General features: G+C 38.3%; 1 protein-coding gene across 1 annotated transcript in view; it reads right to left on the minus strand.

Annotated features, from left to right (window-relative positions):
- LOC120515514 (ATP-binding cassette sub-family A member 13-like) overlaps positions 1–23,472 on the minus strand; it is a 449,137-nt gene that overhangs the window by 292,047 nt on the left and 133,618 nt on the right. Inside the window, exons 23-24 of the mRNA XM_039736576.1 lie at positions 14,030–14,187; positions 12,706–12,936 (exon numbers count right to left, since the gene is read on the minus strand). Of these exons, the coding sequence (XP_039592510.1) occupies positions 12,706–12,936; positions 14,030–14,187 (389 nt within the window). The remainder of the gene's footprint in view (positions 1–12,705; positions 12,937–14,029; positions 14,188–23,472) is intronic.

Below are 23,472 nucleotides of genomic sequence, written 5' to 3' on the forward strand. Positions count from 1 at the left end.
TCTTCGTAGTACATGTTTAATTATTCTATCCTTAACGACACTCCCAGTGAAGAATATAGATTATTTAAATGAAGTTAAAGTTTTAACTGTATAATTTAATAAACATATTTTGCTGAATTTCACCTTATAAATGATATCGTTTCTGTTTCTGAACCGCGAGGTCCGTACAGGAAAGGCTTTAAAACATTTTGCAGTGGCTGAGACAGCGTGTCCTTGAAGCTGTATACCGATAATTCCCTTTCCGATCAGCTGCTGCTGTAATTCACACTCAGATACAGTGAGTGGTGCAGTGAGAGAAATATTGAAAAAGATGATCCGCTGTGGCAACTCCTAACTAGAGGAGCTGAAAGAAGAAGAAGAAGAAGAAGAAGAAGTGAGAGTAACAACGCTAAAGCAGTTATGGTATTTGGAATACTATGGCTGTTCCCTCTACCATTATATTGTTACAAGTTAATTACAATCAGATGCATTACACTAATAAACAATATGCGGTTAGTTTTGGTGTATTTATAAAGCCGCGTCAGGAAAATAAGGTGTAACCACACAGGAACAGTAGCACTGCTTTGACGCTGGGTGCTGCCAGTCTGCAAAACCGAGCGGAGAACTTGCGTACGACAAGGTATGAGGTACCGTGGAAAAGTGCGTGGATTTACGCCAAGTGTAGGTTTTATACATCGCAATTTGAACGTGGAAAAGTTCTTACGCAACGTTTCTGTGCGTACGCACCGTTTATACATGAGGCCCCTGGTCTTTTGATTTTTCTCACAATAATATTGAGACACTCTTCGTATTTCATAACATAAAGTTGAGAGGTGCCTCAAACTTGTGCTGAGGCATTAGCTCCAAATTGGATTATTGGACTCATTTTTGATATCTCTTGAGATTCTTGTAAGTTTTCTTTTACATTAATTTTCTGGTTTTTGCTCACATTTCACTATCCAGGGATTGTTCCTATTTTGTACCCCATGGTTTGCAGGGTAGGCCCCAGCTTCCCTGTGACCCTGCTCAGGATAAACCATGTCTGGAAGATTAATGGATGGATATCACGTTACAGAGAATGTCCATGAAAACAAATCCTTCATTTTTAAAGTGTTTGCTTTTTCTTCACTAGTTGGGGTTTGATGGTTTGCTGTCCTCTAGAGGGCAGTTTGAGATATTTTGAGACATTTGTCCTTGTTCACAACACTGGCATTTTATTTTTTAAGTTACCACAGATCTCTGTTTTTGTCAAGAATTTTCATAACACTTAAGTATTGATTTCCCTACTCAGTTGCCACCAGGCTTCTAATAAATTCACAAATTACTATGGTATAGGTGCTGTATGTTCTTTAATGGAATGGTGTTACATTCAGGGTTAGATCTTGAACCTGGGCTTTGTCTGGGCTCCCTGTGACTTAGTAATAGATTAAGCAGATTTTGACTATGGATAGATAGATGACACATATTTTCATTAGTGTCCATCTGTTTTATTAGTCTACTATAGCCAGTTTAGGGTTATGGGCCTCTAGTGTCGCTTTGGAAAGAATCTAGAATCTACAGAAGAAATGTGCTCAAACACAAAAAGATTAAGCAAACTCCACCCAAGTGAAAGCTACTCATAAATGACATAACTATGTAGGTACTATGGGTTGTAAACCATAGCCACTGCACCGACAAGTTGTTGAGAGGCATTTTAGTATTTTACAGTTCTTTTAGCATTCACGTCATAAACAGGCCTTGAGAAAATTGTTCATGAATGGACAGCCTAGTCAGTTTCTATTTGCTTTTATACTATTCTTACATAACTTATTACAGTGAGGGAAGATTTTGCTAACCACAACCAGACAAGGATGAACCACATGATAACACATGCTGGGGACTGAAATCCCCAAGTGAGTTTTCATTGACTCCTCTAAAATTAACTGGGGGCATCCTTTTCATGCTAACCCCCCACTCCCATTGATTTGAGTGATGACTTGGGCCATGATAAACTGAGGCATCTTGACCCACCAACCCCACTGTCACCACTGCCCTCCAACCCCTCACTGTTAGGCCAGGATACAGTAAATGTTGTTTTTATGGTCACCACTCAACTGGGCCAAATCCAATGTAATAAATTTAGAACATTTTGTAGTGATCTGTTTTCACTTCATCATTAAACAGTCTTGTTCTGTTGATCGGTGTCAAAACAGCCAAATTAAATCAACTATGATTGATTGTTGTATAAAAATAAAATGTGAAAACTTCCAAGGGGGTGATAGGCACTGTAGGGTAGAAGAATATATATCTTAAATATGGTCATCATTGGACCATCCTCTCTCCTTAAACCAGTAGCTTATTTTGAATATTATGGACCCATTTGTCCATTTTTGTCCAAACAAAGATGTCTTCTGTGAAACATCCTATGACAATGACCCAGGGAGCTTACCTCACCATATGGTTCATTAGGACCTCTAATTAATAACAAATTAAAATGACCAGGGAACTTGCTGCCTGAAGCACAGATACACGACTTTTCCTTGCACACTTAGACAATAAATGTGTTGAAAATGAAAGAACTCTGTTAAGAAAAAGAAAGCTTGATTACTTCTTTATAGATAATAACTTCTTGCCTAAGATTAAATCTTGTAAATACAATGCTATTGTTATTTCGGACCATGCTCCTATGATCTTGGAGCTGAAATTACTAAGCCCCATACACTCACCCCGCAGATGGCGCCTCAACCTCCTTCTATTAGCTGATGAGAATTGTACTGAATTTATATCCAAACAAATCAAATTCTTTCTAGAGACAAATACATCCCCTGAGATCTCTGCAGGAATACTCTGGGAAACTCTTAAGGCCTTCTTAAGAGGACAGATTATCTCATATCTTTCCCACAGAAATAAATCCGAAGTGAAGAAAGTAGCAGAGATAAAAAGCGAAATTACTAAAATAGATGAAGAACATGCCAGACTACCAAGCGAGACTCTACATAGGAGGAGGCAGGCTCTACATTCAGAATTAAACCTCTTGACAACTAAAGAAACTGAACATCTAATTTACAAATCCAGACATCATTACTATGAACATGGAGAGAAAGCTAATAAGCTTTTAGCTCAACAAATTCACAAGCAAGAAGTACGCAACGCAATCTCGGTAATCACTAACACGAGCGGAGATAAAATCATCAAACACAAAAATATAATGCACACTTTCAGAGACTACTATAAATCCCTATATACTACTGAGTTTAAAGAAGACAATATACAATCTAATGCATTTCTGGATACATTACAGATACCACAAATTGACACTTTTAGTGTGGAGGAACTTGATAAACCTCTGGCATTATCAGAATTACTAGATGCTATAAAGTCACTCCAAAGTGGAAAAGCAGCAGGCCCTGATGGCTACCCTGCAGAGTTTTACAAGAAATTCTCCGCTCAGCTAGCTCCCCTCCTATTAGCAACATTTACAGAAGCCAGAGATAACCAATTTCTTCCACAAACCTTTCACCAAGCATTAATCACTGTCTTTCCAAAACAAAATAAGGACTTATTACAATGTGCATCATACAGACCAATTTCACTTCTGAATAACAACGTTAAAATACTCTCTAAAATCATAGCTAGAAGGATGGAGAAAGTGCTCCCTCGGTAATATCACAAGACCAAACTGGATTTATTAGGGGCCGACACTTATCTTCAAATCTTCGACGCCTGTTTAATGTAATATACTCACCAACTAAATCAAACACCCCAGAAATATTATTATCATTGGATGCAGAAAAAGCATTCAAAATGATTGAATGGAAATACCTTTTTACTATATTGGAGAAGTTTGGGTTTGGCCCGAACATTTGTGCATGGATTAAATTACTGTATACTAACCCAGAAGCTTCAGTTTGCATCAATAACATTTGCTCAGACTACTTTAAACTAGAACGTGGCACAAGACAAGGATGCCCCTTGTCACCGTTGCTGTTTGCTATTGCCATTGAACCACTGGCAATACATTGTCGAAATACTGATCAGATAAAGGGGATTAGCAGAGAAGGACTGGAACAGAAAATCTCATTATATGCAGATGCTATGGTACTGTATATTTCGGACCCAGAAAATTCTGTGCCTGCAGTATTAGCAGCACTCACAGAATTTCAAAAGCTCTCTGGTCTCAGAATTAATCTGAATAAAAGTGTACTCTTCCTTGCTCTGCGCTCCAATAAACACATGTTATCGGCAATACACTAATAACCCAATTGTGTTCCAGTCACTTAGAATCTGGAACCAATGTAGAAAGCATTTTAAGATGGAGAAGCTTCTATCTGTGGCACCCCTGCAAGAGAACCACCTCTTTCAACCTTCGCAAACATATGCAGTTTTTAATATCTGGAAAAAAATTGGAATTAACTTGCTTAGAGATCTTTATATAGACAACGTCTTTGTATCCTATGAAAAATTACATTCCAAATTTAACATTCCAGCTACACATTTCTTTCACTATCTTCAAATCAGGAACTTTGTTAAACAGAACCTTCCAGATTTTCTTCATCTTGCACCCTCATCCACGCTGGAAAAAATATTGCTCAATCTCAAGGAATTAGACTCCATCTCTACAATATATAAAATCATTTTACAATCCCTTCCTTTCAAAGATCCAAGAGGACACTGGGAAAAAGACCTCTCAATTAATATATCAGAAAAGGAGTGGAAAGTAGCAATGCAGAGAATTCACTCGAGCTCCATATGCGCAAAGCATACAATTATACAACTCAAAATTATATATCGAGCACATCTGTCTCGACTAAAACTCTCCAAAATGTTTCCAGGGCATTATCCAACCTGCGAACGTTGCACCCAAGCCCCAGCCTCACTGGGTCACATGTTCTGGGCCTGCACCAAATTAACATTATTCTGGACAAAAATTTTTAATTACCTCTCAGACAGCCTTGGACTCACAATCCCTCCTAACCCATTAACAGCTGTGTTTGGGGTTCTTCCAGAGGGGCTTAAAGTGGAGAAGGACAACAAATTGTGATTGCATTCACTACACTCTTGGCACGCAGACTTATTCTGATAAACTTGAAGAACTTAAACTCTCCTCTTTTAAGTCAGTGGGAAACCGATGTGTTATATTATTTGAAATTGGAAAAAATCAAATACTCAGTTAGAGGATCCGTACAGACTTTTTTCAAAGCATGGCAGGATCTAATCAGTAATATTTTAAAATGAGTTTATAAAGCACAGAGAATTTATTAATTTAGGTATGTTTACAAGCCTTAAATTTTACGCCGTTTGGCTTGCTCTCTCTCTCAGGGGTGGGGATCGATCTGTTCTTAACATAATTCTTTTTTTTGTAAAAACTTGATTGCTATGTATGGATTGTGATAAAATTAATAAAAAAAAAGAAAAAGAAAAAGGAAGCTTTGAAAATGTTAACTTGAACTGAAAGAAATACTTTAAATGGCAAATATGACCTTGATTTCCTTCTTACCTACACAGTACATGTCAGAGGAGTCAAACACTTCACCATTGCTAATCATGTTTTGCTCCCCGAGGCTGCTTGAAATAACCAGTAACTTTCTGATTTATTTTATAGTAGCTAAAGCAGCATTCTCTGTTTGCAGCACCCACATGAGTTCAGTTCTATTATACTTTTATGATTTAAAGCCTGTTTGGACTTTCTAACATAATGACACTTTTGATAAAAAGATCATGAAAGATAAAAGTTGCTAAGGCAATCTCTTTTTCAATTCTAAAGTTAACTTGGGGCAGTAGAATCTATTTATTAATGAACGGCATGTAAAATTTTTAACAGGAAATCAGAGTGACGCACTGAGCTTTAAACCACGAAGATGCTAATTTAATTACTGCCTGGGACTACCTGCATAATCCTGCCTGTGGTTCCATTATATGGATGCATAAAAAAGAGAGATGGAAAATCTCTTTCTATTATGCAGCAATAAAAAGTAAGCAGAAAGGTAAACAAATAAATGTTATCTTTTTTAATTGTACCTTTACTTATATTTATTATTGTATATTTGGCTGACATTTTTTATCTAAGACAATTTCCAAGAACAAAGTAGTTTGTACTATTGTATTATACAGGGTGAGCCAAAAAGAAGTACCACATTTCAAACGTTTATTCTAGAAAAACAATACTAGATAAAATAAATTTCATTACAACACAAGGTTTTACAAAACTGATTTTTTTCCTCTGCGTTTCAAAAATGATGTCTTCAAGGTGGTGACCATTGTTAGCGATACACTCTTCGAGACGATTTCTGAACACTCGCATGACTTGTTCGGCCATTTCAAGGGGAATAGCGGCGATTTCATGACGAATAACATTCTTGAGGTCTTCAAGGTTTTGAGGTCAGCGTGTGTATACTTTCGACTTAAGATAGCCCCACAAGAAGAAATTGCATGGAGAGAGATCAGGTGAACGTGAAGGCCACCCGACATTGCTGTACAGGGAGATCAGCTTCCCCAGAAACATTTCCCACAAAACTTGCATGTATCTCAAAGACGTATGAGCTGTTGCTCCATCCTGTTGAAACCAGGCATCCACCGCATCCATTTATTCCAGTTGGGGCCGCAGAAAGTTCTCTAGCATTTTAATGTAACGTTCTGAAGTGACGGTGACTGTTGCTCCCCCCTCCTCAAAAAAGTAAGGACCTATAATACCAAATTCTGTAACGGTGCACCAAACTATAACACACTCACTGTGCCGGGGTCTCTGATGAAGTTCACGAGAGTTGTTTTCAGCTCAATAGTGAATGTTTTGCTTATTTACACAACCATTCAAATGGAAATGTGCCTCGTCGCTGCACATGATGATGGCATCTCGATAAACGGTTTGCAGAATATTCGCGCACAACTCTCTTCGGCTCTTCCAGTCTCTCTCAGTGAGTTCCTGCACTACCATCATTTTGTTTGGATAGAAATTAAGGACCTCTTGCAAAATCCTCCTCAAAGATGAGTTGTAAATGCCTAAGGCAGAAGCAGGTTTGTGTGCTGAACGTCTAGAAGACTGCAAAATTGATGCCCTTACAGCTTGGATGCTTACAGGCGTTCGTACAGTCCGAGGACAGCCTGGAAATTTTTTCGTTCAATGCAGTACCGTCTGTCTAAATATAGCCGTATACTGAAAAACTATTTTCCAATTTGGTGCGTTCGGAAGGCGCATTGTGTAGTGATCATGGATTTCTTGTTTTTGAAGAACGCTTCGACAATGAAAGCATGGTGCGCACTGAACCAAGTCATGTTGGCAACTGAAAATTACAATGGATCGCCTATCATAGGACCCCCACCCCAACTCACTCAGCTGCCTCAACCTTGCACAATGATCTAGAGAAATGTGGTACTTCATTTTGGCTCACCCTGTATTTTTGAGATGACATTGATAGCCTGACCATCTAGCTTAGTGAAGACAATTACTTGTTTTCTGTTTCGTGTATTGTATTTACTCCATCTCTTGACACCTATTGCACGCCCAGTCTACCTGCAATGGATCTCTTCCTGAATTGCTTTTCCCATTTTTTTTTTCCCTATAAGGGTTTTTTTTTTGTTGGAATTTTTTTTCTTGTCTGCTTAGGGATTCAAGGCCGGGGGCCTGTCAAAAAACAGGGTCTGTTAAAACCAATGAAGGCATTCATTGTGTGATTTGGGGCTAACAAATACATTGTTGTTGTAGTCTAAGCAATGTGGCCAGCTAAAATAGCCACTTTGGAATGGTCAGAGGTGACTCAAGGAAGACATTTTTCTCTTCATATTGTATACTTCAGCATAAGACCTGTGAATCCTTCATATTCACAAGTAATTTCCCCAGTGTATCAGAGCATCTTAATATGCCACACTGCACAGAGATGAATAACCGATCTACTGATGTTTTACAAGTCTTATGAAGATCAAAATAAGTTTTTGTTAAGGTCTTGTTACATAAGAATACATGAATAATAGATGTGTTTCTGCAGTACCAAAAGTAAAATGTTACCCAGGTATTTAGTTCAAACCAATGCAAAGTGTACATTTTTTAAAATCGGATGGGTGGCTAGCTGGCATTATGATAAAAGACACCCTGAAGTAACTTAACCCACTGAGAAAAATGTCCTGAATTCCCTGCCTGTGGAGTCAATTATAAGCTGCCAGGATTATCAATAACTTTCAAAAGCTATCCAGGAGAAATGCAGAAGCAGAGAAATGTCAAAATAGAATTGTAAATGCTGAGCAAATAGGTGAAGGTTGGCATTGTAATGAAATATGTGGTGGCATTCACATACAGCAGTTGATCAAAACTAAAAAAAGAACGCTTTTGGAATATTTGGAGTTGCAACTATGATACTGATGAAATGATTCAGAAAGATGCGGGCGAATAATCTCATTTTATGAATGCTGTGCTGAAAATCCGTGTCACAACCTGAAAAAATAGAATAACTGATCAACTGTCTCCCCACCATCAAAAAATATATAAAGCTTAATTATATTATTAATATTGTGTGTACACAAAACATATGATTTTTAATTGGTATTTCGCCACTTTAGTGAAATTGGAAAATTAATTTGTCGTGGTTACTGTGAATCTCCTACAAAAAAATGACAGTCTCTGAGAGAAACAACGACATTATTTATCATGTCACCAGCATGAAGGATCTCTATAATACTGGAAAAAATGTTATAAAGGTACTGATTCAGCACTAGGATTAGGATGGAAAGATTTGTGGGCATAGTTGGTACTTTTCATTGTAAGGCTGTGTCAGTGCACAGTACGACAGGGAAATGTGAAGTCATTCTCATCTCATTCTTGTTGTATGCATGTGGGTGTTCTCTTGGTACTCCAGTTTTCTCCAGTGTTCTGAACACAAGCAGGTTAGGTTATTTAGCATGTTTGATCATGACATGTGGGAGAGAATGTAAGTGTGGGCATGTTAAATTTACATGAGGGCTCAAGACCGGCCTGGTTTGAGCGTTTGTCCAATGATGTACTAGTGTCTCAGCCACAGGTGCTTCCTGCCTTGTATTTCATGTTGCCAATGTGCGCAGTGTCACTCAGTATCTTGTATTGGACAAAGCAGATTGAAGAATACATTGATTAACTTTAACTTAATAAACTTAAAAAGTTTGGAAGGTCTGCCCTAAAAAAGTGTAGTTACCATAAAATTCCAACAGGATCTTGCCAGAAGAAGGGGCCTGAGTTTCCTCGAAAACTTGCAGATTGTATCTTTTAAATTAGCCAATAAAAGGTGTCATTTTGCTTGACTTCTCATCACATCCATAATGGCTAACACAGTACAACACCCTAATACTACAGTCTTAAAGAGTCAAAGCTAACAGAATAGTAGAATATTTATTTGGATAAATGGAAACAGTAATAAAGAGAAACAACATGTCCCTGATAACCATATAATAGGAAAATAACACATCCCAACAAACCAAAGCCAAAGGAAATCTAACTATTGGCTAATTTGTTCATGCTTTCAAATTTAGTAACAAGGACAACATGACCTTTTGTCTTCTCAGCTTTACAAACAACATACACAATCCCACAATAGACCTGTCACCATGGCTTAGGACTGTATATGATGAGTTCTTTAAAGAAAGTTGCTGCTAATAGACACAAAAAAAAAGACTCAGCAATATTGATTGCACAACCTGGGTCCCATGTGCTGAAAAGTGGCAGCTGTATCTGTCTCCATTTACTCTGTAATATTTAAAAATAGTGGGAATTTTTTTAACTCCTTGTGACTTATATAGTGCCAATATTAAGAGTTTGCATCAATGAACGGAGGTCTCCAGAGTTATGAGGCAGCAGTGGATTACTTCTAGATAAGTCCCATTCATTACTGGACCTGTGACTGTGGGAGACGTAGCCCCTACTCAGCAGCATTACGGAAACTGCACTCTAAAACCATGATGGTGGCTGCTAATCTGTCTTATCTGTTTTTTCTTTCGACAGTTTAACGGGATTTACTCAGGTGTTACCTCAACTCTTCATACTCTGATTGTATTTTTTGTTGCTACATATTACTTACTAGCAAAATACCCGCGCTTCGCAGCGGAGAAGTAGTGTGTTAAAGAAGTTATGAAAAAGAAAAGGAAACATTTTAAAAATAAGGTAACATGATTGTCAATGTAATTGTTTTGTGACTGTTATGAGTGTTGCTGTCATCAAGGATTTGATTATCATTATTTCTTTCAATCAGGTTTGTATTTGGAGGATGTGTTGTGTTCAAGTTATATTCCATGTTTGTCAACCGTTGTAAAGATAACAGGTTTCATTCATTGAAGTGTTCACTACCCAAATCAGTACTCGTAAATCTAAGATGTTTAACGTGTCTATGAACGTAATTTAAACTTAAGCTTTACACCTATTGATATGTCTACAAAGGCTTGTTCAGTGTAAGAGGATTGTTCCTTTCTTACTGCATCAATAAACAGCTTGTCTTCCTCTTTATCTAAGACATCACACACTGCATGCACGGGTTTACCTTTCCCAGTCCTGCAAACTTTAGCTAAGTGGTTCAATTTACCACATTTTTTACACTGTCTTTCTTTAGCTGGACATTGACTTTTTCCACCGTGTGCTTTGTTTCCGCAGTAGCTGCACTTATGAATATGCTTGTTTGCGTCACTCGCTTCATATTCTTTTGCTGCCTTCTCAATTGTGTAATGCGTTTTTTGTTCAGCGCTCCTTGGAGCTCTTACTTGTTTTCTGCGCACTGAGTTCACAGTCAGTTCACGCAAGCCGCTCGAGTACATGCATCGAAGGTTCTCAGCTGTGCGTGTGCTATCTCGTGCGATCTTACGATGTCCACGGCTTTATTTAATGCTAGCTCAGAGCCGGCACTTAAACGTTTCTCTCGCACTTTCGCTGAGTTTGTGCCAAACACTATTTTATCCCTTGACCATCTCATCTTCGTTTGCATAAGCACAGTCCTTCACCAGCAATTTTAACTCCGTTACAAAGTGATGAAAAGTCTCGTTTATACCCTGTGTCTTCTCATTAAACTTGTATCTCGCGAATATCATATTCTTCTTAGGCATGACAAACGCCTCAAAACGGTCATAATAAGTTTTCAGTACCTTGGCTTCCTCCTGGGTGAGAGTCCATGTGTTAAAAATGTCTCTTCCTTTTTCCCCAGTCCACAGGAGCAGGTAGCTGCAGTTCTCATTCTCGTCTTTGCCTTTTAGCGGGCCAGAAAACATCAGCTCCATGTGCTGTCGGAACTTTTTCCATTCTCCCGGCAGGTTAAGAGAATGCCAGTCAATTCGTGGTGAGGGAACTCCAACAAAATCCATGACTGTCCTCTATTCTGACACCATGTCTTGTTTTCACAAATTGTGAAAAATGAAATGATGGCGAGACTTTCTTTTAAAGTATGCAGGGGAACTTTATTTATTATAGCTCTTACATTCACGGCATCCGTGCTCTAAATTAACTTCCATAATAGTAACCTTGAGGTCCCTTTTTCTGGTGCCTTCCTAATGACATAGGTGCCTAAACCATGCCTGATAATAATACATTTCAATGACATATAAATATTAAAGTGATCACCTCGATAGACATTTCACCACCCAAATCGCTACTCGTGAATCTAAGATGTTTAACAGGCATTCCCGGTATTAACTTTTTGATTTGCCTGCGAATATTTAGAAGCAGTGTGTCTATGAACTTGTGGAATTGCCCACGAGTATTTAGCAACAGCGTCTTGTAAGAAGAATGAGTCGGAGACACCATAAAGATTTGGGGCAGCCACCCGTATAATTGAATCGGCTGCAAAAGTTAGTTTTAAGTAGCACTATTTGCTTAGTTCAGAGTCCAGAACAGAACTGCCTGCACTGAGGCAAGATGACAGTTTTAAAGGCCTGGAAGGGAAATGACATCATCTGTGCAGGAACTGGGAGTGGTGTCCTCATGCCCGGAAGTGACATCATCCTTGGGGCCAGAAATAGGCGGGATTTCCCGGGAAAGGTCGGCAAGAGAGATAGTCAGTACACGCCGCCATCCCCTGGCCTGGCGTAGAATTACTAGTGTTTAGGCCCATGCGCAGGTGTGTGACAGTCTCTATGAACTTGTGGATTAGCCCGCAAGTATTTATTATTAGTGTTGTTTGCCAGCATGTCTGCTCAGCTCGTTTAAGCATTTAAATCTATATACGGCAGGCAGCCAACTACGTGGGAGGCCGGGGAACACAGGACGCAACCCCCAACCCCGCCTCACACAGTGACCGAGCTGCAGGCTATGGACCTATGTATGTACGTAAGTAGGATTCAGTTATGATCTTTACGCATAGAAATAAAACCTGCTTAACCTTTGTAAGTAACCTGTAAGGAATGAGCCTGCCAAATTTCAGCCTTCTACCTACATGGGAAGTTGGAGAATTAGTGATGAGTGAGTCAGTCAGTGAGGGCTTTGCTTTTTATTAGTATAGATAACACATTGATTTAGCAAAAGGATGGATGGATGGATGGCTAGGTTAAATTATTTTATACCAGTTAAATGTTATTGAACTGTTTTATTTTATTATTGTTCTTTTTTGTCCCATTGGTATTTTGAATTACTGTATATATCCCTTATCCTACTCTTAAGTTTGTCAAACTTTATATATACTTATGTAATGTGTAAATGCACCTAGATTTGAAGCTGTTATAGAATTAGGAATTAAAATGTATGTTCAATTTCGGTGACTGTGTGCCCTGAAGGCTATTCAGGCAACTGTTAAGCACCCCTGGGAAAGTACAAACCTCTTCAAGTGTTGTATCGGAAATCCCATATCCAAGGAGATGTAGTTGTTCTAGGTTTTCATCCAAAGCCTGGAATAACATGCTGTAGGCAGCCTTGTCAGCTGAAGTTGGTATAATGTAGGACAGCTCCTCGCCTGCAGCCCCTTTCAGATAAGCCTGAGGTATGTGCTGCTGGATGAGCGACGTCACTGCCCTTTCATCACAGAGGCTGTGCCCTTCCACGGTTAAATGCTTTAAAAATAATGATAACAGCAACACATTGGTTATATAGGAAGTTCTAGTGCAATTACTCAACATTTAATATTTGCTTTAAAGATGTACTATTCAAGAGAAAAGATAAATCACTGTTTGTTTTCTATAGCATGATTAATGCCATACATCACTACAAAGAGTTTTAGAAAAACATGCATTTTTTAAGGCACCTGCTCTTTTAGAAGGTAAAAGGGAGCAGCAGCCTTCTCCTGAAGTAAGGCAGAAGGTGGGAATCAAAAGGACAGTCCTTCATCACAGAGATAAAATTTGTAAAAAAAAAGAAAAATTAAATAAAGCTTGAAAATATTCGCTTTATAAGAGTAAAAAGGAATGCAGTACTGTAGCCTCTAAGAGAAATATAGGAGAAGAACAGACATCAAGAAAATATAGCACTATGATAACAAAAAGAGAAGTCACTGAAACAGGATTAAACAGGAAAGTCAAGGAGCTGAGACTGCAGCAGAGCAGAAGCCATTTCACTTGTTAATGCAGAAAGAAGAGTCCTAATGTCTAAAAGATAGTTCATCAGTTTAGTTTAATTCTTGATAATGAAAAGAGACCCAAAAATAGACCTAGGCAGACCCTTCCAAACAGCCATCGTCAGATGGTTTGATTAGACATTTGAATAACATGGTGCACTCTGTTGTCCCAAACCTGAGATTAACTATTGTACTTTGAGAAATCAAATGTAGGCAGCACTACACAGGCATGCATTGAGTGCCTCTCAATTGATTTATGAAACAGTTTCGGATTATTTTGTGCAAATATCTGCCAGTTTGCCTTGTAGGACACATTTACTAGGTGCTAACTTTAGATATGTAAAGTTTTTGAAGGCAAAGCTCTTAGCTTTCTCTACTTACCAAAATAAGAAATTTCAAACAATTAACCTCTAATACCAATGAGGCTACCAAAACAGACGAAACACATTAGCACATCCTGCATATATCAGAAAGGTGCAGTCCCAGAATAATTATTTAACATCAGCCAACGCAACTCCCAGAATGCTTTGGAAGAATATATGAATAAATCATTCAGCTGTAACACCTGTTAAATCATGTTAGAAGTGACTTACTTTCTTGGTGAGAGTGAGGCTGTTGCCTTTACCGTACATTTCTTTTAGGTTAGAGGGCGACCCACAACATTTCAGTTGACCTTGGTCCATAATGGCGATTTGATCACTTAGAACTTCTGCTTCATCTAGATGGTGCGTGGTGAGGACAATGGTGCGGCCTGAAAATTGGAAAAAACAGATAAGTCTCCGTCATATTAATCTGTTCATTTACAATATCCTTTTCTGAACACCCCCTGAAACAGGACAGGAAATTTATGTTGTTAGTGTCACCTTTGTTTATCTTAAAGTATTATTTTCCAGGTGTTTATTTATGTATTTTTTGTATAATTATTATTTTTATATATCATTGACTATCTATGTATAACGTGTTCTCCTGTGTTCTTTTGGTTCTGTGCATGCAACCCCAAGAGGCGGGTCATGGTGACATCACAGCTACAGGACCGCCCCCTCCTCATATGTTGTAAGGCTGAGGAGTAGATAATTCAATGGTTATTTGTAATTAATAATTTCAAAGGCTATGTTTCGTAACAATGTGATTTTATTTGCTTTTGGCCAAAGCCAGCCTGTGGAGTTTGGGATCAGGGTACATTTTCGAGGCCTCAAATTCTTCCTGCTATTTTGAGAGCATTGAATCATACCATTGCCATTAATATCAGTCTGTTAAATATTGCCTTTCACATCTGTCTGTTCTATTTGTGATTTACTTGCATGTGCAGGGGCAGAGAATTTAGTGCTGTTGCCTAACTGATTCAGAATTTTTATATCAAATCCAGAACCATATCTTTGTCTGTGGAGCCGCCGCATTCTGCATGGGTTATTCGCTGACTTCTCCAGTTTTCTTCATACATGTCATGTTCATGTCAAGCTAATTGTTAACTTTAAATCGGCCCCAAGTGGAACTGTTTTTGAATAGGTATTGAGGTGGGCTAGACTTTAAATATACAGAAATGTCTGCTTAAGAGTCTTTAGGCTATTCATTGCCATTAGCTGCATGTTGACCATTAACTTCCTACTTTTTTCATAAATGATTAAACCTTTACATATATACAAACAAAATGTGTAAAACACTGTACAAGTCTCAAATATTAAAAAAAGTTTGGTGTGAGAAACAACAACAAAAAAATCATGTGATGTTCTGAATCTACTTTCTTTTAATAGATTAGATTATTTATTTATTTATAAAAGCACATTTAAAACAACAGAGGTTGTGCCAAAGTGCTGTACAAAGAAGCTCCCCTCGACTTCATCCGAGATGTTGGAACTACAAGGAGTAGTTGTCCAGATGACTTCAATGCTCTTGGTGCCATGCAAGAGTGAGGGAGGTCACAGATATACTTTGGAGCAAGACCATGCAAGGCTTTAAAAACAAGAAAAATTTTAAAATCAATGTGGCACCTCACTGGTAGCCAGTGGAGAGAGGCTAAAATGGGGGAGATGTGATCCTTTTTTCTTGACCCAATTAAGAATCTAGCTGCAGAGTTCTGAACCAGCTGAAGGTGTGACAGAGCACATTTTGGCAGACCCACATATAAGGAATTACGCTAATCTAGCCGAGATATAATAAAGGCATGAATGACTGTTTCCAAGTTTAATTATGTATTTTGTTTTGATTGTGGAACTTGACTGACAGCCGTGGTGTTATGGTCTGCTGTCGGTCTTGCCCTTGAGTTTTGTATTTACTTTTAACATACACTTTGTTTTTGGTCATGTTCTATTTTAGATGTCTTTCTGTTTTTTCATTTGTTTTCTTTATTGTTCATTTTCTTTTTGTACATTTTAAATATCCCTTCATTTTGTTGATCATGTATTTAAATTAATTAAGATGGGGTCAAGACTCTTAATTACATAACAGCGGTCCAGTACTGTAATTAATTTGATTACTGCATCAGGAAGACATGTAAACAGTAGAAAGGAATCAGTTTTGATTTGGTTCATCTCTCTGACTCTTTATTTACCTGAATGGTATTTTGATGTTTTTGTTGTACTTTTTTGGTTTTGACATTTTCAATTTATAGATAAGGGATTTTGGGATTTGGGTTTTGGTTTTATTATTGTGATATCCTTTTAATTTAGCGCGTTTCATTTGTTCTCAGATTTATTTTCCTGAATTTCTGGATTGCACAAGGAGTTGCATTGTGTCTTATTGGACCTGGAGAAAGCACAAGACAGGGTGCCTCGAGAGGAGCTGTGGTATTGTATGAGGAAGTCAGGAGTGGCAGAGAAGTAGGGTGGAATGGGTGGAGAAGAGTAATAGGAGTATTTTATGACAGATGGGTATCAGCAAGAGTGAAAGGGAAAGTCTACAGGACGGTAGTGAGACCAGCTATGTTATATGAGTTGGAGATGTTGGCACTGACCAGAAAGCAGGAGACAGAGCTAAAGGTGGCAGAGTTAAAGATGTTAAGATTTGCATTGGGTGTGATGAGGATCAATAGGATTAGAAATTAGGACATTAGAGGGTCAGCTCAAGTTGTACAGTTGGGAGACAAAGTCAGAGAAGTGAGATTGTGTTGGTTTGGACATATGCAGAGGAGAGATGCTGGATATATTGGGAGAAGGATGCTAAGGGTAGAGCTGCCAGGGAAGAGGAAAAGAGGAAGGCCTAAGAGAAGGTTTATGGATGTGGTGAGAGAGGACATGCAGGTGATGGGTGTGGCAGAGCAAGATGTAGAATACAGTAAGATATGGAAGATGATCTAATGTGGCAACCCCTAACAGGAGCAGCTGAAAGATGAAGAACAAGAAGAAGACTTTTAAAATTTTGTATTTGGACTTGGGATCTTGGAAATTTTTTTTTTTGAGTTCATTATTTTATGTTTCTTTTTCATTCATATACATTTTGCCATTATTTTAATCTTTTGCTAATTATAGGCAATGCATTCTTTAATTATTATCAGTATTTGGTTTGGTGCTTGTCCAGGGCTTTTCTACAGTTTCCCACCCCTTTTTTGGTATGTTTTGGTGGAAATTCATAACACATCCAAAGAACATTAGCCAAACAAGACCTGAGGAACAAAACCTCTGTGGAGACAGATAAGATCTCAGGAAGATCACCCCAAAGCTAAGCCAGCTCAGGAGCTGCGAGTGCCAAAAGGAACAAGTGAAATAAAAAATGATTATTACTTGTAAATAGAGTATAAGTTTTTTTATTGTCATCTTGTCATTATAAGGGTGAAGTGTGATGACACACCATTTCAAGTTATAGCTCTATAGGGTATAGCAGCTATAAACAACACAACCATGACATGCAAAGAAATGTACACAATGGTGGCAACTGTACAAAATACAAAAAGGCCTCACTAGAATAACATTATAATATATAAATACATAAAAATAAATGTAAAAAATAAAAACATTGAGTGAATAACCTTAGGAACATCCACACAATATTGTATTTGGACCTTTGAAGCATGGCAGCTGAATGCAAGGAGTAATTTCTGTTACGTTTTCTTGCCTGTCTTTGGTTATATCAATTTGTGAATTCTAGATTTGGCATAAATAAGCCTTTAGGTGCTTGTGTTTACTAAAATTAGAGTGACATTTCTAGTTTGTACTGTCACAGGCTAGTTGATTCTAAAGACAATGGTTGGAAATTGTATGTTTCAAACGCTTTCTTTGCAATACCTTTGTAATAACAAACAGTGTTGTATAAAGTGCCCAACAGAAAGTGACTCAAGTAAAAGTAAAACGTGCCCCTGAGAAAACTACTCAGGTAGAAGCTTGAATGTATCTGATATTAACTGTCCTTAAGTACAAGTAAATGCCGGACCTCTGCCTGTTTTATATCCATCCATTCACTTTCAAATCCCGCTTATCCGGAGCAGGGTCACATGGAAGCTGCAACCTATCCCAGCAGACATCAGGCACAAGGCACATGCAAGTTCTGTAGAGGGTGCCAGCCAATTATCACTAACTTTGAGCCTTCTGTGTTCAAGGACCTCCAAATGCACTCTAGGACTCCAAAATCTATCTCCAAAAATTGTTTTTGATTTGTTTTTAATGTTTAAATAAACAAAGATTATTACCCAAACTTTATTTAAACTTTAGAAATGTAGTTTAGTTAACATTACACCTATATGTTTTTAGATTGGCTTTTATGAAAAAATTGTGCGCCAAAATAGTGAAAGTTGTACAAATTGAAAATTGTCACATCCGTGTAGTTGTAGATGTTGACATGGAGGTTGATAGGTAAAAGGAATGGGAGCGAGTTGATGGGGATGAAGATGCATCAGACGAGGTGTTGTTGCACAGAATGTGAACAGCGAAACAGTTAAAAATTGCCAGAAATTGTAATTCATGCGTGAGAGTATAAACATAAACAGCTTTGATTTCATGTATTTATTAGACCAATGATGTGATTTAACATTATCAGGGCTGTTCTCTGGTGCCCAAATTGTTCTCGGGCAGTCACTGTAAGCTCCAGCACTTCATGATTTACAAATTAAGCACTTTAGTATAAGAATCTTTGCAGCAGTAGTAAAATCATTTGTGTACCATCTGTTGGAATGCATTTTGTTATGTACATATTAATAAAACGGACTACTTTCACATTGAAAGAGATGGTGACTTCTGCAAAGATTCCTATACAATGTGCCAAAAACAGAAAAAAAAATCAAAATTCTTAACTTCAATGTATCTCTGATATTTCATGATTGAAAATACTGCAATATTATACAGTTCTTGCACCGCAAAAAATGAAATCTAACCAAGTGAAAAGTATTTATATCATGATATTAAATCTTGTTTTTTTTCTTATTGTAACAATTATTTAGTCAAAAAACTTGTATTTACAATTATTTGCCATGCTTTAAGAAATCTTGTCAAGTAAATTTTGCTTACCCCTGTGACTGTAGATGGCGTTAAAGCAGCGCTTAACCCAACACAGACAGACACGGGAGGCACACTTATAAAAACAAAAATGCTTTTTATTTTTCTTCGCTCGTGTGGAACATCTTCCCTGACCCCATAAGCCCACAACACAGTCTCAAGCACAAATCACCTCTAAACAATACTTTACTTTCTCCTCCACTCCTCTCTGGCAAGCTTAGTCCCTCTCCTCCCGACTCTGACTCTCGGAGTGGTGGTTGCTGCCTCCTTTTCTAACCCACCCAGAGGTGCTCCAGGTGTTTGATGACCTATTTCCAGCTGCACTTCCAGTTGTGGTGGAAGAACCATCCACATGGACTAAGGAATAACTGCAGCACCCCCAGATCCTAACAGGGTGGTAGAGAACTCCATCTTCCATGAAGCCGGAGTCCGGTAGAAGAGGACGGAGTTTGAGTGTGGAGGAGTGAAGGGGGCAGATGAATAAGAAGAATGGAGGAGAAAGAAAGATGGGACTGAACCTAATTGGGGGTGATTTGTGCACACAGAGCTGTGTGTAGGAGAAGAGAAGAACAAAGAGTGTGTGTTCTGGACATTGTGGGTCTGCGTCTCTGTCTATAGCTGGGCTGATCTTTCCACACCCCATTGGCAGACTTTTTTGCTAGATAAAAACAAAGCAACTTTCATTTAAAGTTTTTTTGTCTAGTTTTTGCATATGCATTTTTTGCACTGTATGTATCCCCTCATTTCTAAACATACAATAATTGAGCACATTTTCCACTTTCAAGCAATGCGGCTTAATTGCTAAAGCCCTGGAATGTAGTAACAGTCCCTATCACACAGCCACTTAGTGACACAGGCAAGTTTTTAAAGCCTGAAAATTTTCCAGGAGTAGAAATAATACCACAGAGACCATGCATGTCCTATAGACCGTTGTTACTATTGAGGTGGAATATACCATATAAAATAGCATTTGTTCACTTCTTAATATTATTAAATTCATCCAACAAGTTATTCCCTCGAGCTGAAGGAGCAAAACAAAAAAGGTTTCTGTCAGCTCATAATAAGCTAGCTATTATTCATGTAGTACAGCCTTGGCCATGACAGCCCTACACTGCACACATGAATAATCACAGCCATAAATCTGGTGTCATACAACACAACACAGAATTAACTAATGGTGTTTGGTAAGACTTCAAAGGCTGCTCTGAGGATCAGCACACTACAATTAAAATTCAGTTCAAGCTTCAATCATGCAAGAAGTTGAAGTAGAACTTAGCTGCTAGATAAGCCTCTGAAGGATTGCTGTTGCCTGAAAAAATACGTCCACATTATGCATTCAGCTGCCTTAACAGAAATGTTCATATTTGGCAAACCAACGTGAACTGCACATTATGTCATTAAACAGTGACACAAATAGAGAAGAAGTCTTTCATCTGTTCTATCCTTAAACAAATACATTGAGAGGCTACTTAATTAGTCATAATTACGTAATAGTAAGCTGGGCTACATTTTCCCTCAGAGCAGCCTAAATTCATCAGATTAAAGGCTGAATGGTTTGAAATCTGTTACACAAGCATCTTGCAACTTGTCAAACCCATAATAATCCATAGCAACACATTAGCTCAGTGGATCTTCACCTTTATTCCTTCAAGGTGCCCCAGTGATCCATGAGAATATGTGAGGGACCACCAATATTAGCCATGCTTTTTACCTTCTTGTACGTTTCCTGCAGTCCTGACAAAGGTGCTTGTTTTTGAATTCATATTTATTAACAAAGCATATTTGTTGCCAGTGCTGTTACACTGCCTGTGCAGTAAAATACAAAATTAAGACATTCCAAAAACAAGCCTGTATGTTTTTATTAAATGAGTTATTTTACTAGTATGTGAATTTCCTAATCATAAGATACAATGAATAGTCACTTTTTGGAGATAAATAATGACCAGTAATTACCAAAATATAGAATCTAATACAGCAGATATTTATGTTAACAACAACAGCTGTCTTACGCCTCAATAGGCTTAAGTATTACTTTTTTAAATTAAACATAAAACGATTCATTATTTCTGAAAAAAAAATCAAAAATTAATTTAAAAATATAGAGTTAGTCACTGCAGGTGTTTTTGATAACAACAAAGGCTGCTCACTAATACTAAGCCTAAAATGATTAATTATTTCTGAAAATAAAAAATCTAATTTAATTTTAAAAATGCAGAATTAGTCACTGCATTCATAACTTAATTACAGAAGCTACTTTGCTGTTCTCCATTTTGCACTGGAGTGTTCTGATCAATGATAGCCAAAATTAACAAGTGGAAATGCAAATGCATTTTTCTCCATAAATGACAATAAAGTCAGTAGAAAAGACAAAAGCATCATGCAGGGCGGTGGCAGCAGTCGGAATGGTGGTCAGCCCTGACGCCTGTACAGCTTTAAAAGGTGGATGTACAGTAGTTGAGGCCACAGCGTGTGTGTCTTCTTTATGAGACCGTCAAGTCATACTAAATACTGATACTAAAACAGCAAAGTTCTTCAAGGCACTGTGTTCATGTTACCACCTTTCACTTTATCTCGGTGTGTCATTATGAGCAGCCAGTTCCTGTTCTAACTACTGGTTAGTAGCTGCTATATGCTGTGCTCTGCTGGTAAACTCAAGTGACCGTTAAACCACAAATTGCTGTGCATGTTCCAATCTTTATCTGGATAATGAAGATGCATTTTAATTCAAGTAGTAAATTAAATCCAGCTAAACTATATGCGGTTCCAATCTATAAACAAATGTCACACACGTGCGATTAGGAGGCAGTCAACAAGCCCAGAGGTGAATGAAATATCTGCGGTACTAACACTCCTCTCTCTCTTTCTTCAGACAAAAGGAAGAAAATTAAACAGACCTTACTTCCAGGTTCCAAGATGGCGACCGGAATGTCACCTCCAGCATCGTCTGATGACATCACTTCCAGCTCCAACATATAACAACATTTCCGGTCTTCGATCAATGACATCACTTCCACCCACACTTCACTTCCGGTCACTTTTGATGATGTTGCATCCGTCTGCCAGTTTCAACATCATTTCCTGGCAACTCATTTCCGCCTGGCATCTTTTTCTGTATACAAGCCACCATTTTACATATGCCGTTGTGATGTAAATATTTTGATCACCATTTTCATTGACTAGTGGATATTATATGGAGACGGTCCCCAACTCTTTTTTCTAGTTGTGGAACTCTTTTTCTATCACACAAACTAATTAAAAGAGCAAGCTCAGTTATGGGACACTGACGGTTGTAGTGAAGGAGATAATTAAAACAAAACTGTCATTATGAACAATGTAGCACATCCTCTCTCTGACACAACAACACTGAGGACTTTCAGCAGTGAATTAGTCAGCATTAGTGTGTCAAGAAATGCTACGGGGGCTCCTCTATAAACCAAGAGCAATACACCTGCATAAGGCCTCACTGTGACTGTAACAGCCAAGTCAGAAGTTTTCTTTCCTTTTAATGATCTTGCTTTATAGTCATTCTTTGTGTACATTTATGTATTTATTTACTTATCTATCTATTTATGTATTTAGCAAACATATGTAAAATGACAAATTTTCCCACGGGGACAAAATCTATCTATCTATCTATCTATCTATCTATCTATCTATCTATCTATCTATCTATCTATCTATCTATCTATCTATCTATCTATCTATCTATCTATCTAGAGATGGAAGAAGGGGTGAAGATAGTTTATTTAGGACAATGCCTCTCTGCTAGATGGCAGCTTGCCTGGACTACAGCGGTGCCCCGGATTCCCGCAGGGCAATATGGGACTTGGAGTTCAGCAGCACAGCCGTGCTGGGTACCGTGTGTGCAGCCAGGGCATGCTGTAGGAAGATGATGGGAGAATAAATTCTCACCTAGCCCAGAAGTACTAATGGATTACAACAACGGAAGCCCCAAAGTACTTTCGGGCTGATTAGAAACCTGAATTCTCCATCTGACCCGGAAGTGCTGGCAAATCACGTGGGAGGAAGAATGGAACTGCGGTGGGTTGGCACCCTGCCTGGGATTGGTTCCTGCCTTGTGCCTTGTGTTGGCTGGGATTGGCTCCAGCAGATCCCCGTGACCCTGTGTTCGGATTCAGCGGGTTGGAAAATGGATGGATGGATGGAAGAATGGAAGCACTTCCAGGTCAAGGACTATTTAAAGGACTGCTGTGAACCCAGCAAGTGAGAGAATTGTGAATATTAGTGTGTTTATTTAATTGTCTATTGATGGCTTTGGTGCTTGAAGAGCACCGTGAAAGAAGAACTCTGTAATAAATATCTTCTTAGTACTTTTAACCTGTGTCCTGTGTGTCTGTCTGTTGGGTTTAAAGGGGCAACAGTGCCACTTGTACAATATATACAGTATACAGGCATGACATAAAACATCCTGTGCTTTAACAACAGAGCTTCCATTGAGATACAATAAATGAAATAACACAAAGTCACATCCCTTTGTGCTGCTGGCATGCAGCTAGCTTTTTGCAGTGTGCTGTGTCCAAAGTCAGTACGGCTAAAATTACATCAGACACAGCCCCTTCACATACTGTAGGACAAGAATGGGAAGGAGAATGGTT

Source organism: Polypterus senegalus, chromosome 15 (assembly GCF_016835505.1).
Source record: "Polypterus senegalus isolate Bchr_013 chromosome 15, ASM1683550v1, whole genome shotgun sequence".
NCBI lineage: Eukaryota > Metazoa > Chordata > Cladistia > Polypteriformes > Polypteridae > Polypterus > Polypterus senegalus.